The sequence below is a fragment of the Salvelinus alpinus genome, chromosome 1, assembly GCF_045679555.1.
Source record: "Salvelinus alpinus chromosome 1, SLU_Salpinus.1, whole genome shotgun sequence".
NCBI lineage: Eukaryota > Metazoa > Chordata > Actinopteri > Salmoniformes > Salmonidae > Salvelinus > Salvelinus alpinus.
The window spans coordinates 92,987,167-93,005,124 of NC_092086.1; the positions used below are offsets into that span (position 1 = coordinate 92,987,167).

The 17,958-nt window shown below is 40.7% G+C and overlaps 1 protein-coding gene across 1 annotated transcript; it reads right to left on the reverse strand.

Annotated features, from left to right (window-relative positions):
• Positions 1–1,317: 1,317 nt before the first annotated feature.
• On the reverse strand, positions 1,318–17,052 carry LOC139534702 (SWI/SNF-related matrix-associated actin-dependent regulator of chromatin subfamily A member 5). The gene is made up of 24 exons (XM_071334088.1): positions 16,840–17,052; positions 15,940–16,008; positions 15,421–15,587; positions 15,122–15,222; positions 14,535–14,635; positions 13,666–13,845; positions 13,384–13,539; positions 13,119–13,250; positions 12,493–12,561; positions 10,159–10,268; positions 9,798–10,024; positions 9,163–9,284; positions 8,542–8,694; positions 8,201–8,333; positions 7,640–7,785; positions 7,425–7,553; positions 7,011–7,121; positions 6,635–6,748; positions 5,941–6,063; positions 5,645–5,777; positions 5,358–5,476; positions 4,652–4,864; positions 2,245–2,355; positions 1,318–1,963 (listed from the first exon to the last, which is right to left on the reverse strand). The coding sequence occupies exons 1-24, from the start codon at positions 16,894–16,896 to the stop codon at positions 1,895–1,897; spliced, it is 3,045 nt and encodes a 1,014-aa protein (XP_071190189.1). The 5' UTR covers positions 16,897–17,052; the 3' UTR covers positions 1,318–1,894.
• Between the last annotated feature and the right edge of the window lie 906 nt (positions 17,053–17,958).

Here is a 17,958-nt window from a genome sequence, read left to right on the forward strand (position 1 = left end):
AGGCTGGCTCTACGATTTGGGACAGTTTTATGAGGGCTGTCATGCATCATGGCTTCCTTCTTCTCACCGAGCATTTATAAGACAACAGTTCACCTTGGGCTATTCTCTAGGACAACAGAATGACTCTCACTCTTTAACTAAGGGAATCAGACGCATCAGCACAAAGAAATGACTATTTGACACATTGTCAGTGTATCACACAATGGTTGTCTTTCTTTCAGATGATGCAGTAGCCCACAGTGTAATATTGTATTGATTGACAATGCACCCAAACATAAGACACACAACTACAATATTCTTATTCAGCATTAATGCATCGTATGTAGTTTAGTCTGCTAAAATAGGCTTACTGTTGTCACCAGTCACAATTTAAATTGTGTATAACAACTACAACAAGTGACACAAACTAAAGCTCCTAATTAGTGCAGGATTTAAATAAATACATTTTTGAAACGACAAATGAGAACATCACTATTAACTGATAATTAGATAATCCATACATTAGGAAGGAAGTAACATTGTTAACATTTATCACACCTGAGTGATCATCATGTGTTAATTATATGACTATATGTAGCTCCACAAAATACTTTTTGAAGCTCTGGCAGAAGACACCTTATGCAAGCTACTGAGATTCACATTCAGTTTTCCTACAGTTGTTCATAAGTTTGTTAGTTAAATTGCAGGGGCTAATATCGCAGTCTCCATCAGATCATGTTAACGCAGTCTCAGAGTTTACACTCTCTGAAGCAGCAATTCTATTTAAATTGGATTAACGGTATGTGTGTGCTTTTTGAAAACAATAATACAAATAAAAAAATGAGTTGAGTTGGTTCAAGGCGAAGATCAACATGACTGCAGGGTGGTTTGCAATATAAGGGGTTTCTTAACAGGTTATTTAAATGACACGATGAATATAGCTTATTCTCAGACTAGTTCCCTGCTTCAACACCACCTATTATTCTAGGACAGCGTTAAAATGCCCCCATGTGGACATACAGTGTAACTTCATCCTCATTAAGAATTGGGCCATGGAGGCACGAAGAGTTCCTCCCAATAACACATGAGCAGCTTAAATTCAACCTCATTGCTCAGTGAAGATTATTATTGCTCTAGAACTTGTTAAAAGGGGAACTACACACATTTTATGCCTACAAAAATGGGGATCCAACGTGTTATGGTCCCTTTGTAATACTATCTGCTACTGTTGGGTTCACAGTGTCCTTTACATTAGTTTAGTGATTATAATATAATGTAGGAGGATTTTGAGAGACATATCAAAATAGTTACTTGCAAAAAATGTCAACTACTATATAATTAAGGTTGGATTTTGTTTAATAAGTGAACTCGCACATAAGAAAATACAACAGGAAAAGCGAAATACAACAATCACTTTTTGTTCAAATACCAACACAGCTTAAAAGGATAGATGAAATTAAACTCAGTATAAAAAGAGCTTAGGATATGTGCAAAGCAATAGGTTATATAAAGTGCATAAGGGGAACCACTTAATGAAGCATAATAACAATGTGTCAAACACATAGCTTAAACAACAGCCATCGTTATTTCACCACCAATTACACAAAACATGAGACAACAATCAAAACAAATCCGTACATACGTATATAGCACGTTGAGTTTAAAAGTGCATCAAACACTTGCAAAAACAGCAATACAAAATGTCTTAAAAATGAGAAACCACTCACTTCCACAGAAATTACTACAGCTATTGAATGTTGTGATTGTATTTTTTTTGTGTGGGTGATTAATGCTGTTTGTTCATGATGGGCCAAATCCTAATTTGAGATCTGTGTGCATAAATCAAATTATCGAATGACTTATCTTTCAAGTTAGGATTGGGCCTGATGGGAGCTACATTAGTTCAATGACGTCTTCAGGCTCTGGCTTTCTTCTCTTTACGTCCTGTGGCTTCTGATGACGCATCTGCCTTCCTTTTGTGAGCCTTAGAATACAAATGACATTAGAATCAAATCAATGACATGTCTACTTGTAAATGTTACAATGTATGTAATCACTGAAATATTAATATTCTAACACATGAGTATTGACACATTTTTTATGGTAACATGGTTTGGAATCCTCAAGATGGTTAGCCAATACGCCATTTTCTTCCCACAAAATGTTTACCCCAAAAACAAAACCACTGGTTGTGTGTTTTTGGTTAAACCCATTTTGTACCTTAAAATCTGTATATGATTGTTTTGAAACGGTAAGATCAATTACCATCTGGCTTTTTGTGGTCCTTTTCTTCTTTTCAGCACGTTCCTTTTCCTCAATCTCCATATTTTCTTTTTCGATGAGGGAGATGAGAGTGTTACAGCGTCGCTGAAGTTCCTGGGGGAAGAAGAGGAAACTGTTTGTAGAGAAAACAAAACGATAGTACAATGGATGGCTGATGTTCCTCTCGATTAGCCAGTCTGTTTGAAGCAAACAATTTTTTTAGATTTATTCATTATTCTCCTCGTGTGGTTATTACAGCTTTTGTTCATAATATTGACATTTTAATAACCAAAACAGTTCATGTAACATACCACTTTGTCAAAACACAAAGTAATGACAAATAACCCCAGAGAGGTAACCCAGCAAACAGGGGACGTCCTGAGGACATTTGGCGATGTTCCCAATAACCCCAGAGAGGTAACCCAGCAAACAGGGGACGCCCTGAGGACATTTGGCGATGTTCACATTAGGTCCCTTAAGGGTTTCGGCATGACGTTATCCCACTGACGTTCCGAGCACATTCTAAGAACATTACGTGATGGTCCCAAGGGACCATGCTCTGGGGGACCATTCTATAGTTCCCGGTTTGACCCAGGGATATTTTTAAGATGTTCTTGGGACGTTGTGTTATGGTCTCCTAAAGGTCACCTGAACGTTCTTGGGACATTGTGTCACGGTTCCCTGGAGGTTTTGCCTAGTTCTGGTTTGTCCCGGGGATGTCCCCGAGAACATTTTTAGGACATTCTTGGGATGTTGTGTCATCGTTACGTGATGATGGTATGGGGGTTTTAAGGTAAGAGGGACACTGTTCAGCTAAAATAGTGTAAAAAAATCTTCAATCAACAAGAATATGATTACATTTGACATGATCACTAGTAACTTTTCAATATGACACTCTCAAACTCTGGATTTGGGGTATGCTGATCTTTCTGCTGCGCCGCAAAGTCTGTAGAATTTCAGAAGTGCTCTACACATTCATTACCTATAATAAATCTCTGCATTTAGCAGGAGACTTATCAGTTAATCTGACTATTCTCTCATTGATTTCACTGATTTATTTCAGTGATTTGAGTTGGGGTTTTCAGTATACAGTAGTCTGATGTTGGTGGGGCATATTATTCAGTTTTTATGTTACTCCTGAATCCCTATGATAAATATAATCGTTTTTCTTCAGTGTATTTTTAACAGAGCTGAGATTTACTTTGAAGTCGAAGTGTAGGAAAAAGCCTACAGGTGAAACCAGTCATTGATACAGACATGGCGTAGCAGGAAGAGTAGAATGCTGTGAACCAAGAGGTTGTCAGTTCAAAGCCCAGGTGAGGACATGTTAAATAATAATAATTGTATGAATATACATAACGTAATCATGCATGTCAAATATGTAAGTTGAAAACACTATGTTAAAAGCACTGTTTATGTGTGGGTGTCCCTAGCATTGCTAAAAGACAAAGCGCTGAGACTGTATCAGTGGTTCACAAATCAGGGTCTTGATAGGCTTGGCAACAGTAACAAGTGGTGTAATTATTTATATACATTTTTGAGGGGGGGGGGGGGGGGGTGTTTCTTTGCAACAATCAGGCAACGTCCCCGGGAAAAACCAGGAACTAGACAAAAACCTGCAGGAGACCATGACACAACGTCCTGATGACTTCCGCTGACCATTTCGTGATGTTCTGGGGACGTCCTAACGACTCATTATTGTTTGCAAGGAAGTGTCTATCTATGCGTGAACCTGAACAATAGTCTTTCCTCCCATGAATTCCCATCCATCTCAACTTGTAAAGGAGGGCCACATTGAAACAAATACAATTCTATATTCAGCCATACCTACTATAGATAATGTGAGAGGAAAGCAAAAAAGATTGTCTCTGAACTCACTGCAAAGTCTATAATAAAAGTAATAAAACAAGTTTTTATGATGGGTCCAGAGAAAGCGAAGGAGTAGTACACCAAAGCCTCATTTACACCTTGCACTAACATGTACGTTTCCTGATCTGATCAATATGATCCAATCACTATCTGATCAAGGTTTGTCGCGTCGACACATTGTACTAAAATGTGTCTCTTATCCGTCCACTGTATCCGCATTGTGACCAGATTAGCTGGTTCCTCCATGTATGCAAATGATTTGACATACTATTTGAAATAATATAAATTTAAAAAAAATTACAGATGCCATAAGTCAATGGTGCTACATGTCAAATTATTTTAAAAGCTGGTATAATGATGATCAGGACTAAATGTGCACGTTAGCACTATGTATAAACAGGGCTTAAGACACTGTAACTGGGTTCATGAACTATCCCAGAGGCAGCCCAAGGGGTCATCTCAAATACTGTAAGTGTCCCCATGTTTGCTCACCCAAGACTTCTGTAACATAGATAGTCAAACGGTTCAAGACATATTGTACCATGGCAGTTCGGGACTTGATGAACCAGTCGAATCTGAACTGGGGAGCATTCCGGACACACTGTCGGAGTTCTTCATAAACATTCTCCTTGTCAAAGCCCATCTTGTGGAGCATACAGATCAGGAACCTGTCCTCCTCCTCCGTGTAGTTCTTCCCTTTATTGGTGCCATACTGAATCCTCAACTGGTGGAATGGGGCCTTGTATCTCGCAATCTGAAACGATCAAAACAACATTTCCATTTAGTCAATTTGAAAATAGTAAGTAATCTTGGAGCATACTCAAATAAAGGTTCATAGTAGCAAATTTAAATGTGTAATTTCCAGAGTATCTACCATGGAAAATACAGTGCCCTCCGTAACTATTGGGACAGTGAAGCATTTTTGGGCTCTATACTTCAAAAGTTTGGATTTCAAATCAAACAATGACTATGGAGGTTAAAGTGCAGACTGTCAGCTTTAATTTGAGGGTATTTCCATCCAAATTACAGCACTTTTTGTACATAGTCCCCCCATTTTAGGGGAGTAAAAGTATTGGGACAAATTCACTTACATGTGTATTAAAAGTTTAGTATTTGTTCCCATATTCATAGTACGCAATGACTACATCAAGCTTGTGACTCTACAAATTGTGGATGCATTGGCTGGTTGTTTTGGTTGGTTTCAGATGATTTTGTGCCCAATAGAAGTAAAAAGTACAGTAGTTGACCTTTGCATCCAGCGCCTTCTTAATGCTGATCCTCCTCTGGATACGGGCCTCGCCACGCTCGATCTGAGCCATGATTTTTTCAATATCCTGGAGTTCATTGCATCGCTCCCAGAAAATGGCTTGAAAATAAAACAAGAACCTGTATGAAAGGACTAGTGTGGCGCATAAAAAAGTTATAAGCTGTAATAACCATGGTTATTTAAAATAGATACAAGAATGTGTCTATAGGAAACACAATTATAATGGAATAAATATGAGGATGATTCTGATGAGGACCGGTATCTTACCAGAATATTCAATGACTTCCTCAGGGTTTTTCCCCTCGACTTCCCGAGCAATGTTGTCGATGTCATCACGGCCGTATTTCTCATTGGCTTTAATGAACTGATTGAAATCTCGCTTGTTCCAACTTGTGAACCCCTGTGAAACAACAATCACCACAAACACAGCACTTGCTTAGATACAAGCTTTAGAATGTCCAATAACATGGCACTTTTTGTGACAAACAAATAGGGATCTTACTTACTAAAATAATTCATGCAGGAATCTAGAAAGTTGTGTCTCGCCTAGCGCCCTGCAGTACCTGTGTGAGTAGTTTCTCCTTCTCCTCAGTCTCCTCGGGACTGAGGGGCCCCGCCTCGTCGATCTTCCTCTGCTCCTCCTTCTGCACCTGGGCAGCATTGGGAATGTCAGGGCTCCTGGGGACCTGCAGCGGCACAGGGGAGAGAACAGACACACAGCGCCAATGAGACATAACACTGAACGGATCCATCTCTCGCTACGAGGCAAGAGACTGCTAAGCCTGGGTGAAGCGATAGACAGGCCTGTTGGGGAACCAGACTAACTGAACAGATGTACCCTGGGATCAGGTGGCATAGGGGGAATGTGTGTGTGTGTTCTGTGGTTCTGGCACCATGGAGGAGCACAAGCTCCAATCTGTCTCAGTTCAGCAGCCTGCCCTGGCAGTGAGTGCCTCAGCACAGCAAAGTACTTGGGATGCTGCTCACAAATGTCAGAGTTGAGACACACTTCTATGGACTCTATCCACCACTCCCATGAGTAACATGTTGGCTCTGTGAAAGCCCAAACCAACAGATTTCAAAATGTTGTTTTTAAATATTGAACTTTGTAAATTGTTTCAGTAAAATAGAACCAGCAAGACGTGGAAACAAAAATACATTACCATAAACAGCCAAGCTTAAAGCTACTGTACGTAAGACAACATGGGCACACTTTCTTTATCTATCAGACAATGAACTTAACTACAGCTCTCTTACCTTGTAGCCTATAGTCTTCCTGTAATAAAGGATCTCCATCTCCAGCAGCTCAAACAGGCGAGGAGGAAAGAACTGGAAGTCCTGGATGTTGGGCTGTTTGGGGGGACGTGGGGCCTGAAATACATTCATCATTATTAATCATGTTCTGCTGAGCAAGATTAACATTTACGCCACTTCCATGGACATCTTTCTGACCTGACTGGCCATCATTATTTGGAAGAATGGGGAAACAAGACGAAGGATTGACTACTGACTAGCAACTCACCCATGAACAAGGGGGCAGCCCTTGAATAAGCATGTTGTTTATAAGCAGGGGTACAAAGCAAGGCGGCAGCCCTTGAAGTTTCTGTGTGCTTAATCTGTGAGTGGGCGTTACCTTGGGGGCTCGAGGTTCACTGACACGCAGGGCTTCTCTGAAGTAGGCATCCACCGCATAGTTGGCTTTCCTCTCTCTTTTAGGAGGTTCGATCCATTCCATCATACTCAGCTACAAAACAAGGCCAGGCCATGACTCACAAGGGGAATCAAGTCAGTATACGGTATATGATGCACACCTCATTTCATGGTTATGGTGGTTTCATAAAGTTTATGTCATAAGCATCTATGAATAGCATACTCTGTACGTCATCTCTACCTCTAACACACAGTATTCACAAAGTTCAATAACTGAGATGAAATTAAACCTGAGACACAAGGGAACAAGCTAATCTAAGTACAGTATCATCTCAAGCGTCTCTTTGATGCTATTAACAGGTCATGAGTCATGACAAAGCATGTAGTAATGTGATACCTTTTGCTTCTCTCTGTAGTCCTCCCCTTCAAAGTTGTAGAGGCTGGTCTCTGCTCCTCCTGTGTCCACCGTGAAGTTTCTGAGGGAGCTCTCTCCCAGAGACTCCATGCGCTCGTTCATCTCAGCCGTCTAGGACAGGTCAAAAGGACATGTCAGCACAGAGAACCAAACAGCCAGTCTGTCAACCAAACACTATGTGCTGTTCCCTCACTCACCTTCTTTGCCCCCCTCTCTAAGATAGTGTTGATGTCTTCGTCTGTGAGCTCATTGTCTTTGGAGGCGAAGACATGAGTGGCCCCATGCCTGATCATCTGCAGCATCTCATCTTTCCCCAGCTTGTTGGACTGCTCCATCAGCCTCCCTGGAAAGTTGAAAGATGTGAGAAGTAGTTGGGGTGTGGGACTGCATGTACCCTGCAGCAGCCTCTTACATTCATGTATCAGGGTCTAGATCCTTCTGTAAACTGATAGTAGTATCTGTATCACAGGAGGCTACTGAGGGGAGAACGATTCATAATAATGGCTGGAATGGAGCAAATGGAAACCATGTGTTTGATGTATTTGATACCATTTCACTCATTCCGCTCCAGGCATTACCACAAGCCTGTCCTCCCCAGTTAAGGTGCCACCAACCTTGTGTGATCTGCATACATGCATGCATTTGGTATCATTTTGTCCCAAGCCTAACCAAGGTCTGTCTGTCTTACCTGTCCCAAAGACCATTGCTTAACATGTAATGACAAACCATGAAGTTGGAATCAAAAACATGCTGAATACCTTGTTGTATAACTATGGAGTCTAGCCTCAACTTCATCTCAGCTCTTTCTACAATCCTCTCTTCGACTGTATTATCAGTGATGAGGCGGAACACACGCACTGGTTTCTTCTGACCAATCCTATGAGCCCTGTCCTAGAGAGGAAAAAACAAACACACTGATTGCCTCAGTTGATGAGGTGTTTATTTCTTTGAAATACAAGCCAGTGTTATAAATTAACATTACTAGTATTTTTGTATGCATGACATAGAATTTCACACTAAATGACTAATACTTACTTTTCCAAACACTTAATATATAGATGTACGTTTCCAAGGAAGCCACAAATTAAATGTTTCTCACCATTGCTTGCAGGTCCACTTGAGGGTTCCAGTCAGAGTCATACAGGATGACGACGTCTGCAGTTGCCAGGTTAATGCCCAGACCTCCAGCTCTGGTGCTCAACATGAAAATGAACTTGCTGCTGTTTTCAGCATTGTAGGCCTCTATGGCGTCCTAGAAACACGGCCATAAAGCAGGGGTGTCAAACTCATTCCACGGTGGGCCTAGTGTCTGCAGGTTTCATTTTTTCAACATAATTAAGACCTAGACAACCAGGTGAGGGGAGTTCCTTACTAATTAGAGACCTTATTTAATCAATCAAGTACAAGGGAGGAGCAAAAACCCGCAGACACTCGGCCCTCCGTGGAATGAGTTTGACACCTGTGCCATAAAACATTAGGCAGACAATGTCTAAAATATCAGTTGTTTTTATGTAGTTGAAGCAAAGACACTTTACACATTAGAGCAAACATTTTTACATTTTACAAGCAGGGTCAGTACGAGCACGGTAGACAAAGTAGTGGCTTAAACTAAAGTCCATGGTTGATTTGATTGAACTGTTCCACTATAGCTCCTTATGGTTTCCATGGGTGCCTGTGTTGTGGTCAATGAGGCCTCATCAGCTGAAGTCATGCTTCGTACCTGTCTGGCTTCGTGTGGAGTGTTTCCATCTAGACGGCAGTACTCATAACCTCTCCACATGCAGTAGTCCTCAAGGATGTCAAGGACCCTGGTCATCTGGCTGAAGATGAGGACTCTAGACCCTGGCAACCAATGAGACAAAACATAGTCATTCCATTAGAGAGCAAAACAGCATACATACACTATCAGGTCACATAGCTCAAATGCAATCTCCAAAGAGAGAAAATTATTCATAGGGTTTCTTGCATGGCAGAAAGGTTTGATTCATGTCATTCTAAATGAGCATGGCTGATTTGAGAGTCAAATGAACTTTTCTCATCAAGAAAACTTCGCAAGAAAATGATAAATTCTACATGTGAATCCTGATATCCTTCAACAGTATGCAATTTTTTGAGCCTGCGTCCTCTGAGGTTGTCCTTGCCTTTTAAAGACCATTATGTACTTCCATATATCAGATATTGCATAGACAACCTATTGCATAGTCTGTTACAACTGCAAATGTAGTGACAAACGCAGATCAAAGCTCTTTGAGATAAACACATCAAATATACATGAAGAACGTATTCTTTGTTTAAACCCCCTTCTTTTTCAATGGGATAAACTACAGTAAAATCATTGAATGATGGGTATATCACCTTGTTCCTGGACTTTGGGCAGCAGTTTATCCAGGGCCACCATCTTGCCACTGTTGGTGACCAAGTGACTGTCGGTAGTGTAGGGGGGCCCGGGCTCGGCCCCGTCAAACAGGTATGGGTGGTTGCAGCACTTCCGCAGTTGCATCAAGATATTCAACAGACGCATCTTGTCCGTTTTTCCAGAAGAATTGAGGATGTCAATGTCTTTCATCAGAATTCGTGTGTACCTAACAAAAATAGAACAACAAAACATGTTTTAATTAGAAATTATTTTGGAAAGAATTTAATTAGTAGAAATGTTGAACCAACACAAGCTATGGGCAACACTGGGAAGAACAAAGTATTTGAACCAAAAACATACCATTCTCGCTGCATCTTACTCAGTCCGAGGTAAATCTTCACCTCTTTTTTGGGAGGCAGGTTTTTCTCCACTTCAGCTTTTATCCGACGCAGAAGGAAAGGCCTCAGCACCTGAACAAACAGCACGTTATACACAAGAAGGAAAAAATTTCAGCACCTGAACAAACAGCCTATTACACAAGAAGGAAAGGCCTAAGCACCTACTAGAGCCTGACATACAGTGGGGAGAACAAGTATTTGATACACTGCCGATTTTGCAGGTTTTCCTACTTACAAAGCATGTAGAGGTCTGTCATTTTTATCATAGGTACACTTCAACTGTGAGAGACGGAATCTAAAACAAAAATCCAGAAAATCACATTGTATGATTTTTAAGTAATTCATTTGCATTTTATTGCATGACATAAGTATTTGATCACCTACCAACCAGTAAGAATTCCGGCTCTCACAGACCTGTTAGTTTTTCTTTAAGAAGCCCTCCTGTTCTCCACTCATTACCTGTATTAACTGCACCTGTTTGAACTCGTTACCTGTATAAAAGACACCTGTCCACACACTCAATCAAACAGACTCCAACCTCTCCACAATGGCCAAGACCAGAGAGCTGTGTAAGGACATCAGGGATAAAATTGTAGACCTGCACAAGGCTGGGATGGGCTACAGGACAATAGGCAAGCAGCTTGGTGAGAAGGCAACAACTGTTGGCGCAATTATTAGAAAATAGAAGAAAATAGAAGAAGTTCAAGATGATGGTCAATCACCCTCGGTCTGGGGCTCAATGCAAGATCTCACCTCGTGGGGCATCAATGATCATGAGGAAGGTGAGGGATCAGCCCAGAACTACACGGCAGGACCTGGTCAATGACCTGAAGAGAGCTGGGACCACAGTCTCAAAGAAAACCATTAGTAACACACTACGCCGTCATGGATTAAAATCCTGCAGCGCACACAAGGTCCCCCTGCTCAAGCAGGCGCATGTCCAGGCCCGTCTGAAGTTTGCCAATGACCATCTGGATGATCCAGAGGAGGAATGGGAGAAGGTCATGTGGTCTGATGATTCAAAAATAGAGCTTTTTGGTCTAAACTCCACTCGCCGTGTTTGGAGGAAGAAGAAGGATGAGTACAACCCCAAGAACACCATCCCAACCGTGAAGCATGGAGGTGGAAACATCATTCTTTGGGGATGCTTTTCTGCAAAGGGGACAGGACGACTGCACCGTATTGAGGGGAGGATGGATGGGGCCATGTATTGCGAGATCTTAGCCAACAACCTCCTTCCCTCAGTAAGAGCATTGATGATGGGTCGTGGCTGGGTCTTCCAGCATGACAACGACCCGAAACACACAGTCAGGGCAACTAAGGAGTGGCTCCGTAAGAAGTATCTCAAGGTCCTGGAGTGGCCTAGCCAGTCTCCAGACCTGAACCCAATAGAAAATCTTTGGAGGGAGCTGAAAGTCCGTATTGCCCAGCGACAGCCCCGAAACCTGAAGGATCTGGAGAAGGTCTGTATGGAGGAGTGGGCCAAAATCCCTGCTGCAGTGTGTGCAAACCTGGTCAAGAACTACAGGAAACGTATGATCTCTGTAATTGCAAACAAAGGATTCTGTACCAAATATTAAGTTCTGCTTTTCTGATGTATCAAATACTTATGTCATGCAATAAAATGCTAATTAATTACTTAAAAATCATACAATGGGATTTTTGGGATTTTTGTTTTAGATTCCGTCTCTCACAGTTGAAGTGTACCTATGATAAAAATTACAGACCTCTACATGCTTTGTAAGTAGGAAAATCGGCAAAATCGGCAGTGTATCAAATACTTGTTCTCCCCACTGTATATGTTTATTTGGGTCCAATACCGATTCAATTTTTTGGGGGGTTAAAACTTACCGATACCGATTTATCTGCCGATATACTGTTTTACAGCAGAAAAATGTCATTTCCCCACACTGATTTCTCATAAATTGCCATCCAAAAGAGCAATTGGCCAAGAAATATGCTTCAAATTTTGATGTCTTACATTGTGACAATAATGACATCATGAGAAGTGTTCAGATCAGCATGACATTCCCTTTTTTCATCCTATTTATTGAATATCGGTTATCAGTGGAATTATCAGCTGATAGCGATCTAGCGTTTAAAAGGCCAATATCGGATGATAATATCAGTGAACCGATATAATCGGTCGGGCTCTATAACAAACAGCACATTAACAAGGCAAATGCTTTTCTAACTAAATAAAAAAAAATATCCATCTATTAACGCAAGAGAATAATAGATAAGGAGAATTCTGCAGTAATCTCTGAGAGTAATGGAAATGTGAAACACAGCTTACCGCATGCAGACGCTCCACCAGCTTCTGGTCCCCCAGACAGTTGTTGGTGTCAAACCAAGAATCAAAGTCCTGAGAATATAAGGAACATTTTCCTTTTGTTTTCAATGAGTAAAGATTTTCCATGAAAGTGCAAAAAATCATTTTGCGGGAAAAAAGAGAGTAAAGATGATTCTGCTTTGGCTTCATTTGCAGAGGGGAATGTGTTAGAGAAAGGACAGGATACATATGATAAGCTACAGCTTGTGGGGGTGAGGGATCCCAGACAAACTTGGAGGAACTGACAACAGAACAGAGCAGTGCCTGAGGGGGAGGCCTGTGCTCGGGGCTACCTTTCCCTCTCTGACACATCATGGAAAGACAAGAAGCATGTCAGGTGGGGCTGAGGACTTCCGTGATTGACTGATGCTCATTGAAACTAGGTGGTATAAAATAGAACAACAAAAAACATTAAGTTACTGCTGGAGGGTCCTTTGATACAAAACAACAAAATAATGCAGTTCATTTTGCCTGGAGCGATATGATTTTATTTTCTTCCTCCATTTAGTATTCCAGTCACATTCATCTAAAGGAGAGGAATATCACTACTAGAGAAATAAATGGAGAGAACAGACAGAGGTAACACTCACATTGGCAGAGTTGAAGACATCAGGTAGCAGGAAGTTGAGGAGTGACCACAGCTCATGGAGATTGTTCTGCAGAGGTGTTCCAGTCAGGAGGAGACGGTTGGTGGTTTTGAACTCACGGACAATCTCTGAGAGCTGACAACACCGGATAGATGTTAAGATTACATAAATATCATTCAAAAAATATATATTTGCCAGGGTTTAAATAATTGAAAAGTAGAAAGAAAAGCTTGGTTCAGACCACAATAATTTTAATTCGAGTTCATACCTTGGACTTCTCATTTTTTATCCTGTGAGCTTCGTCGATGACAAGGTATCTCCAGTTGAACTTCTTGAAGACCGATTTTTCTCTGATGACCATCTCATAGGATGTGACACAAACATCCCATTCCCCTGGCATCATGACATCGCGGATGAACGCCGCCTGGCCAATAAGGAGAACGTTTGTCAAAGGAGTCATCTGTGGTCTTGGTTAGCTACCCACTTGATAATGCTTTATAAGAGGGCACATTTTCAATCAGTGTCAATCAAGAGAAAAAACAGGACATACTCTTGCATCCTTGTCCCCAATAAGACAGACAGCCTTCAGGGTTGGTACCCAGCGTTTGAACTCATTCATCCAGTTGTGTAGCGTTGATTTGGGAACCAGAACCATGTGGGGGCCTGGAATGTTCCTGTAGTGCTTCAGGTATCCCAGCAACGCAATGGTTTGGAGGGTCTTCCCCAAGCCCTGTTGTCAACACACAATTATAAAGTAGGTCGTTCGAGCCCTGAATGCTGATTGGCTGACAGCCGTGTTATATCAGATCGTATACCACGGGTATGACAAAACATTTATTTTTACTGCTCTAAATACGTTGGTAACCAGTTTATAATAGCAAGAAGGCACCTCAGGGATTTGTGGTATATGGCCAATATACCACGGCTAAGGGTTGTGCTTAAGAACAGCCCTTAGCCATGGTATATTGGCCATATACCACACCCCATCGTGCGTTATTGCTTAATTAAAAAGTGGGTGGTTCGAGCCCTGAATGCTGATTGGCTGACAGCTGAGGTATATCAGACCATATATCACAGGTATGACAAAACATTTATTTTTACTCTTCTAATTACGTTGGTAACCAGTTTAAAATAGCAATAAGGCACCTCAGGGGTTTGTGATATATGGTCAATATACCACAGCTAAGGGCAGTATCCAGCACTCAGCGTTGCATCTCCCTTAGTCGTAGTATATTGGCCAAATATCACACCTCCTCAGGCCTTATTGCTTAAATAAACAACCTGTCATACACAGCTTGACTCACAACTAGTGGCACTTACATTTGGATATAGATATAATATACATATTTATCTCAATATAAGGCTCTGGCACTTAAACATAAACTATTGTTAATTACATGTTTACGGTACAGTCGTTACCATTTCGTCAGCCAGAATTCCATTAATGCCATTTTCATAAAGGGAGATCATCCAGTTGAGACCTCTGACTTGATAATCTCTCAGCTCTCCATTTTTCACATCTGGAAAATAAAATAGGTTATGTCAGTAGCCCTTTCCTGCAGTCAATGACCAAAAGCGCCCTCTAAAAATACAATGAAGATCTGGTGTTTCTATGTCAAACAGTTTTGTTATATTTCAGTCTTCTGTGATGTATATAGAGTGTAATATTGGGATGCAAATTCAAAATGGAATACATTTCAACTCTATATCTGACATGGTACCCATAACCTTCCATGTGTGTGAGGTGTATATTTTTGTATCACAGAAGATTTGTTTAAGACTACCAAGAATCACTCTGTAAGACCTTGATTTAGCCCACTGCGGTAAAAAGTTAATGAAAAAAAAGGAAATGATATTCGTATCCATCGTCAGCTATTCTCAAATGGGAGCTAATTACGATTAAAGGTATACACCTGATAGAATACAACACTGAGTTACACCTGCTACTGTTCATTTACACAGAGAGCATTAAAATTAGCATTTAAAGCTATATGAAAACATCATACAGGATGGGGACTCTTCAAAGCGAACCAAGACATTAGCTGCCTTCCTGCTCTCAGATAACAACTCCTCATCTTCTTCTTGTTCCGTGCGTCGGTGGCGGTTACTGTAAAAACACAGGTGGCAGACAAATAGTTTGTAAAAATAATGATATCTGGTATTGGTACAATGGTAAACAGATTGTATTGTTTATTATTCATGGTTTATTGCCCAAAATAGCTTGTTTATTTAAAATAACAGACCTGTCGATTCAAAAACATACAAATAATGTCAGTACTCTTAAAACAAGTCAGCAGTCACATACTCTCCAACAGAGAGGAGATTTTGTTTCTCATCCTGTTTAACGCGAGGTCGTCCAGGTTGCACTTTCAGGGGTGAAGTAGGAGACTTCTGAGACGCAGGCTGGATGAAGTGGGCAAAGAGTTCTGTTTGCTTGAGCAGAAACTCAAACCGGTTCGCTCTATCTGTTTTCTATGATTAAAAGACAGGGAGAAAATAAAAAGTTAAACCAACAGGTTATGTTTTACTAGTAAGGATATGAGATCAATGTTATGCTAAACTGTCATTTTGCCATTCACTTTCTCTATACACTGCAATTCCAAACATTTACCACAGTGGGGAGCCCATTGCAAAAGTTGGAGGAAAATAAATGATGAAAAATAAACATATCAAATATCTGGCACAGAATTCAACCAAGATGTCACTACTCTGTGTGACGTGATAATCCCTAGAGTAATATGTCTTGCAAATGCATCTTAAAATCTCAAATGAATCGTACTTAGATATCTATAGAGAATGTTTGTGAGAAAGCAATTCGTCTCACCCTTTTCTCCTCATACTCTGGATCCAACTCTCCCTCCGCCTTGGGCACAGCCTTCAGAGGTGGCTTCAGCTGAAACACAGTAGACTACTTTATTACATTCTCAACGTACTGTACATATTTATGATTTGGTAACATTCAATCAATGTAATGTGCAATTTAAAACAATTTAATTTGGCTATTTCAGTGAGCCTTATTAAGGGAATTTGTTGTGTATTGTATATAATTTCCTCTGAATTAATGCAACATTATTCTACATATTGAATGATTATGGCTTTGGTTGCAAGTTGGCTTCATGTGACGCTTGTGCAATCAATTTTGTGCACGTTCACATATTGTGTGCTCAAAATGTATTATAAAATGTGCAAAAAGTTACGCCTTCTGAAGTTCAAGCATTTAGCTTCACCTTTAATGTTAGGCTACTCTTCATAAAACATATTACATAGCTACTTTAGCTAGCTATAGCCAACTCGACAGTCCCCAAAGCACAACAGCCAGTGTTGAAATTGACAGCTGATTTGCTTGAGGCTGCTCGTGCTGCGTGTGTTGTGCTGCCTGGGCTGAGTGAGACACACAACAAGCTACTACTGTACAGTCAGAGGCTCGGTCTGGGACTACGAAGCTTGTCACACTGGTTACAAATTGGCAGCATTTATAGAAGTCTACGGGAATATTGGCTAAATGTCTATGAATTGCACGACGAAACCCATTGTTATGTTTGCTGGCCAGCCCAGCGTCTGACCTGGTAGCTAGCTAACATCTGTAAGAGAGCTATGCAGATGTGCAAGCCTCCTTCCCGCCATGTTCCCCCCCAATTGAACAAAACTGCAAACTTCTAGCAACCTAACAGTACAGTGTATCTCATATTTCTGGAAAAGAAGATGTCTGCTTTTAAATACTCACCTCTTCTTCTTCGGTTACAGGCTCTCTGGAAGTTGAAGGAATCTCTTCATCTGACATTCTGTGGACTCGGTTTTTATCATGAGTTATTTTAGACCAGACTGTGTAAGTTATACATGGCAAAAAGGCTTGCTAAGTCATTAGATAGACTGTACATTGTGAGCATACGCCCCCTTCATAATATCTCGCGAGTATATAGCATTGAAATACCGCGATAACACCATGTACGCCACGAGAACGTTCGAAATAATATTGGTAGCCCTGTTTCATTTCAGCAATAAGGCATGAGGGGGGTATATGGCCAATATACCACGGCTAAGGGCTGTTCTTTAAGCACGATGCAACCCAGAGTGCCTTGATACAGCCCTTAGCCATGGTATATTGGCCATATACCACAAACCCCAGAGGTGACTTATTGCCATTATAAACTCGTTATCAACGTAATTAGAGCAGTAAAAATACATGTTTAGTCATACCCTTAGTACAAGGTCTGATATACCACGGCTGTCAGCCAATCTGCATTCAGGGCTCGAACCACCCAGTTTATAATGTAATGTATAAACTTGGTGGTTCGAGCCCTGAATGCTGACGGGTATGACAAAACATTTATTTGTTTATAAGTAAGCAATCCTATGGTAACAAAAACATAAACAATTAAGTAAAAGGACCTGCTATTCTTTCTTTCTTGGGTTGTTATTGTAAAACCTCATTACAGTTTATAAACCATATTCTTCCAAATCAAGGGGTGTATTTCATTTGTTGAAAGGAGGCCTGCTGCATATCTACCACAAGATGGCGATCAGGGACAAGCATTTAAAACTGTCTCGTTCACCAGCCGTAGGCAAGCTAGACAAGCTAGACCGTTTCATTTATATATTTTCAAAACAATATTCTTGAGCCATAAATCACATGGCCTTAGACCAACAGAACCTTTTTGGGGGGGATTCTAAATTATAGCAAGATATCTCTGCTAAATTAACTTTAATCAATACATTTATGCTCTAGTTTCTTAATTTCCCCCTACAACTAGCCTACTGTACACAGCGTTTTAGGTTTCAAAGCCACTATATATAGGTTTTTGTAGAATTTAAATGCATCCCCAAAGTGTGTTATGTGTTTTCT

Coding starts and splice junctions, on each gene's coding strand:
- LOC139534702 (XM_071334088.1), bottom strand. CDS start 16,896: ATGTCAGATGAAGAGATTCCTTCAACTTCCAGAGAGCCTGTAACCGAA. Junction 14,636..15,121: donor CTTTGAAGAGTCCCCATCCT/GTATGATGTTTT, acceptor TTTATTTTCCAG/ATGTGAAAAATGGAGAGCTG. Junction 13,846..14,534: donor GAATTCTGGCTGACGAAATG/GTAACGACTGTA, acceptor TGTTGACAACAG/GGCTTGGGGAAGACCCTCCA.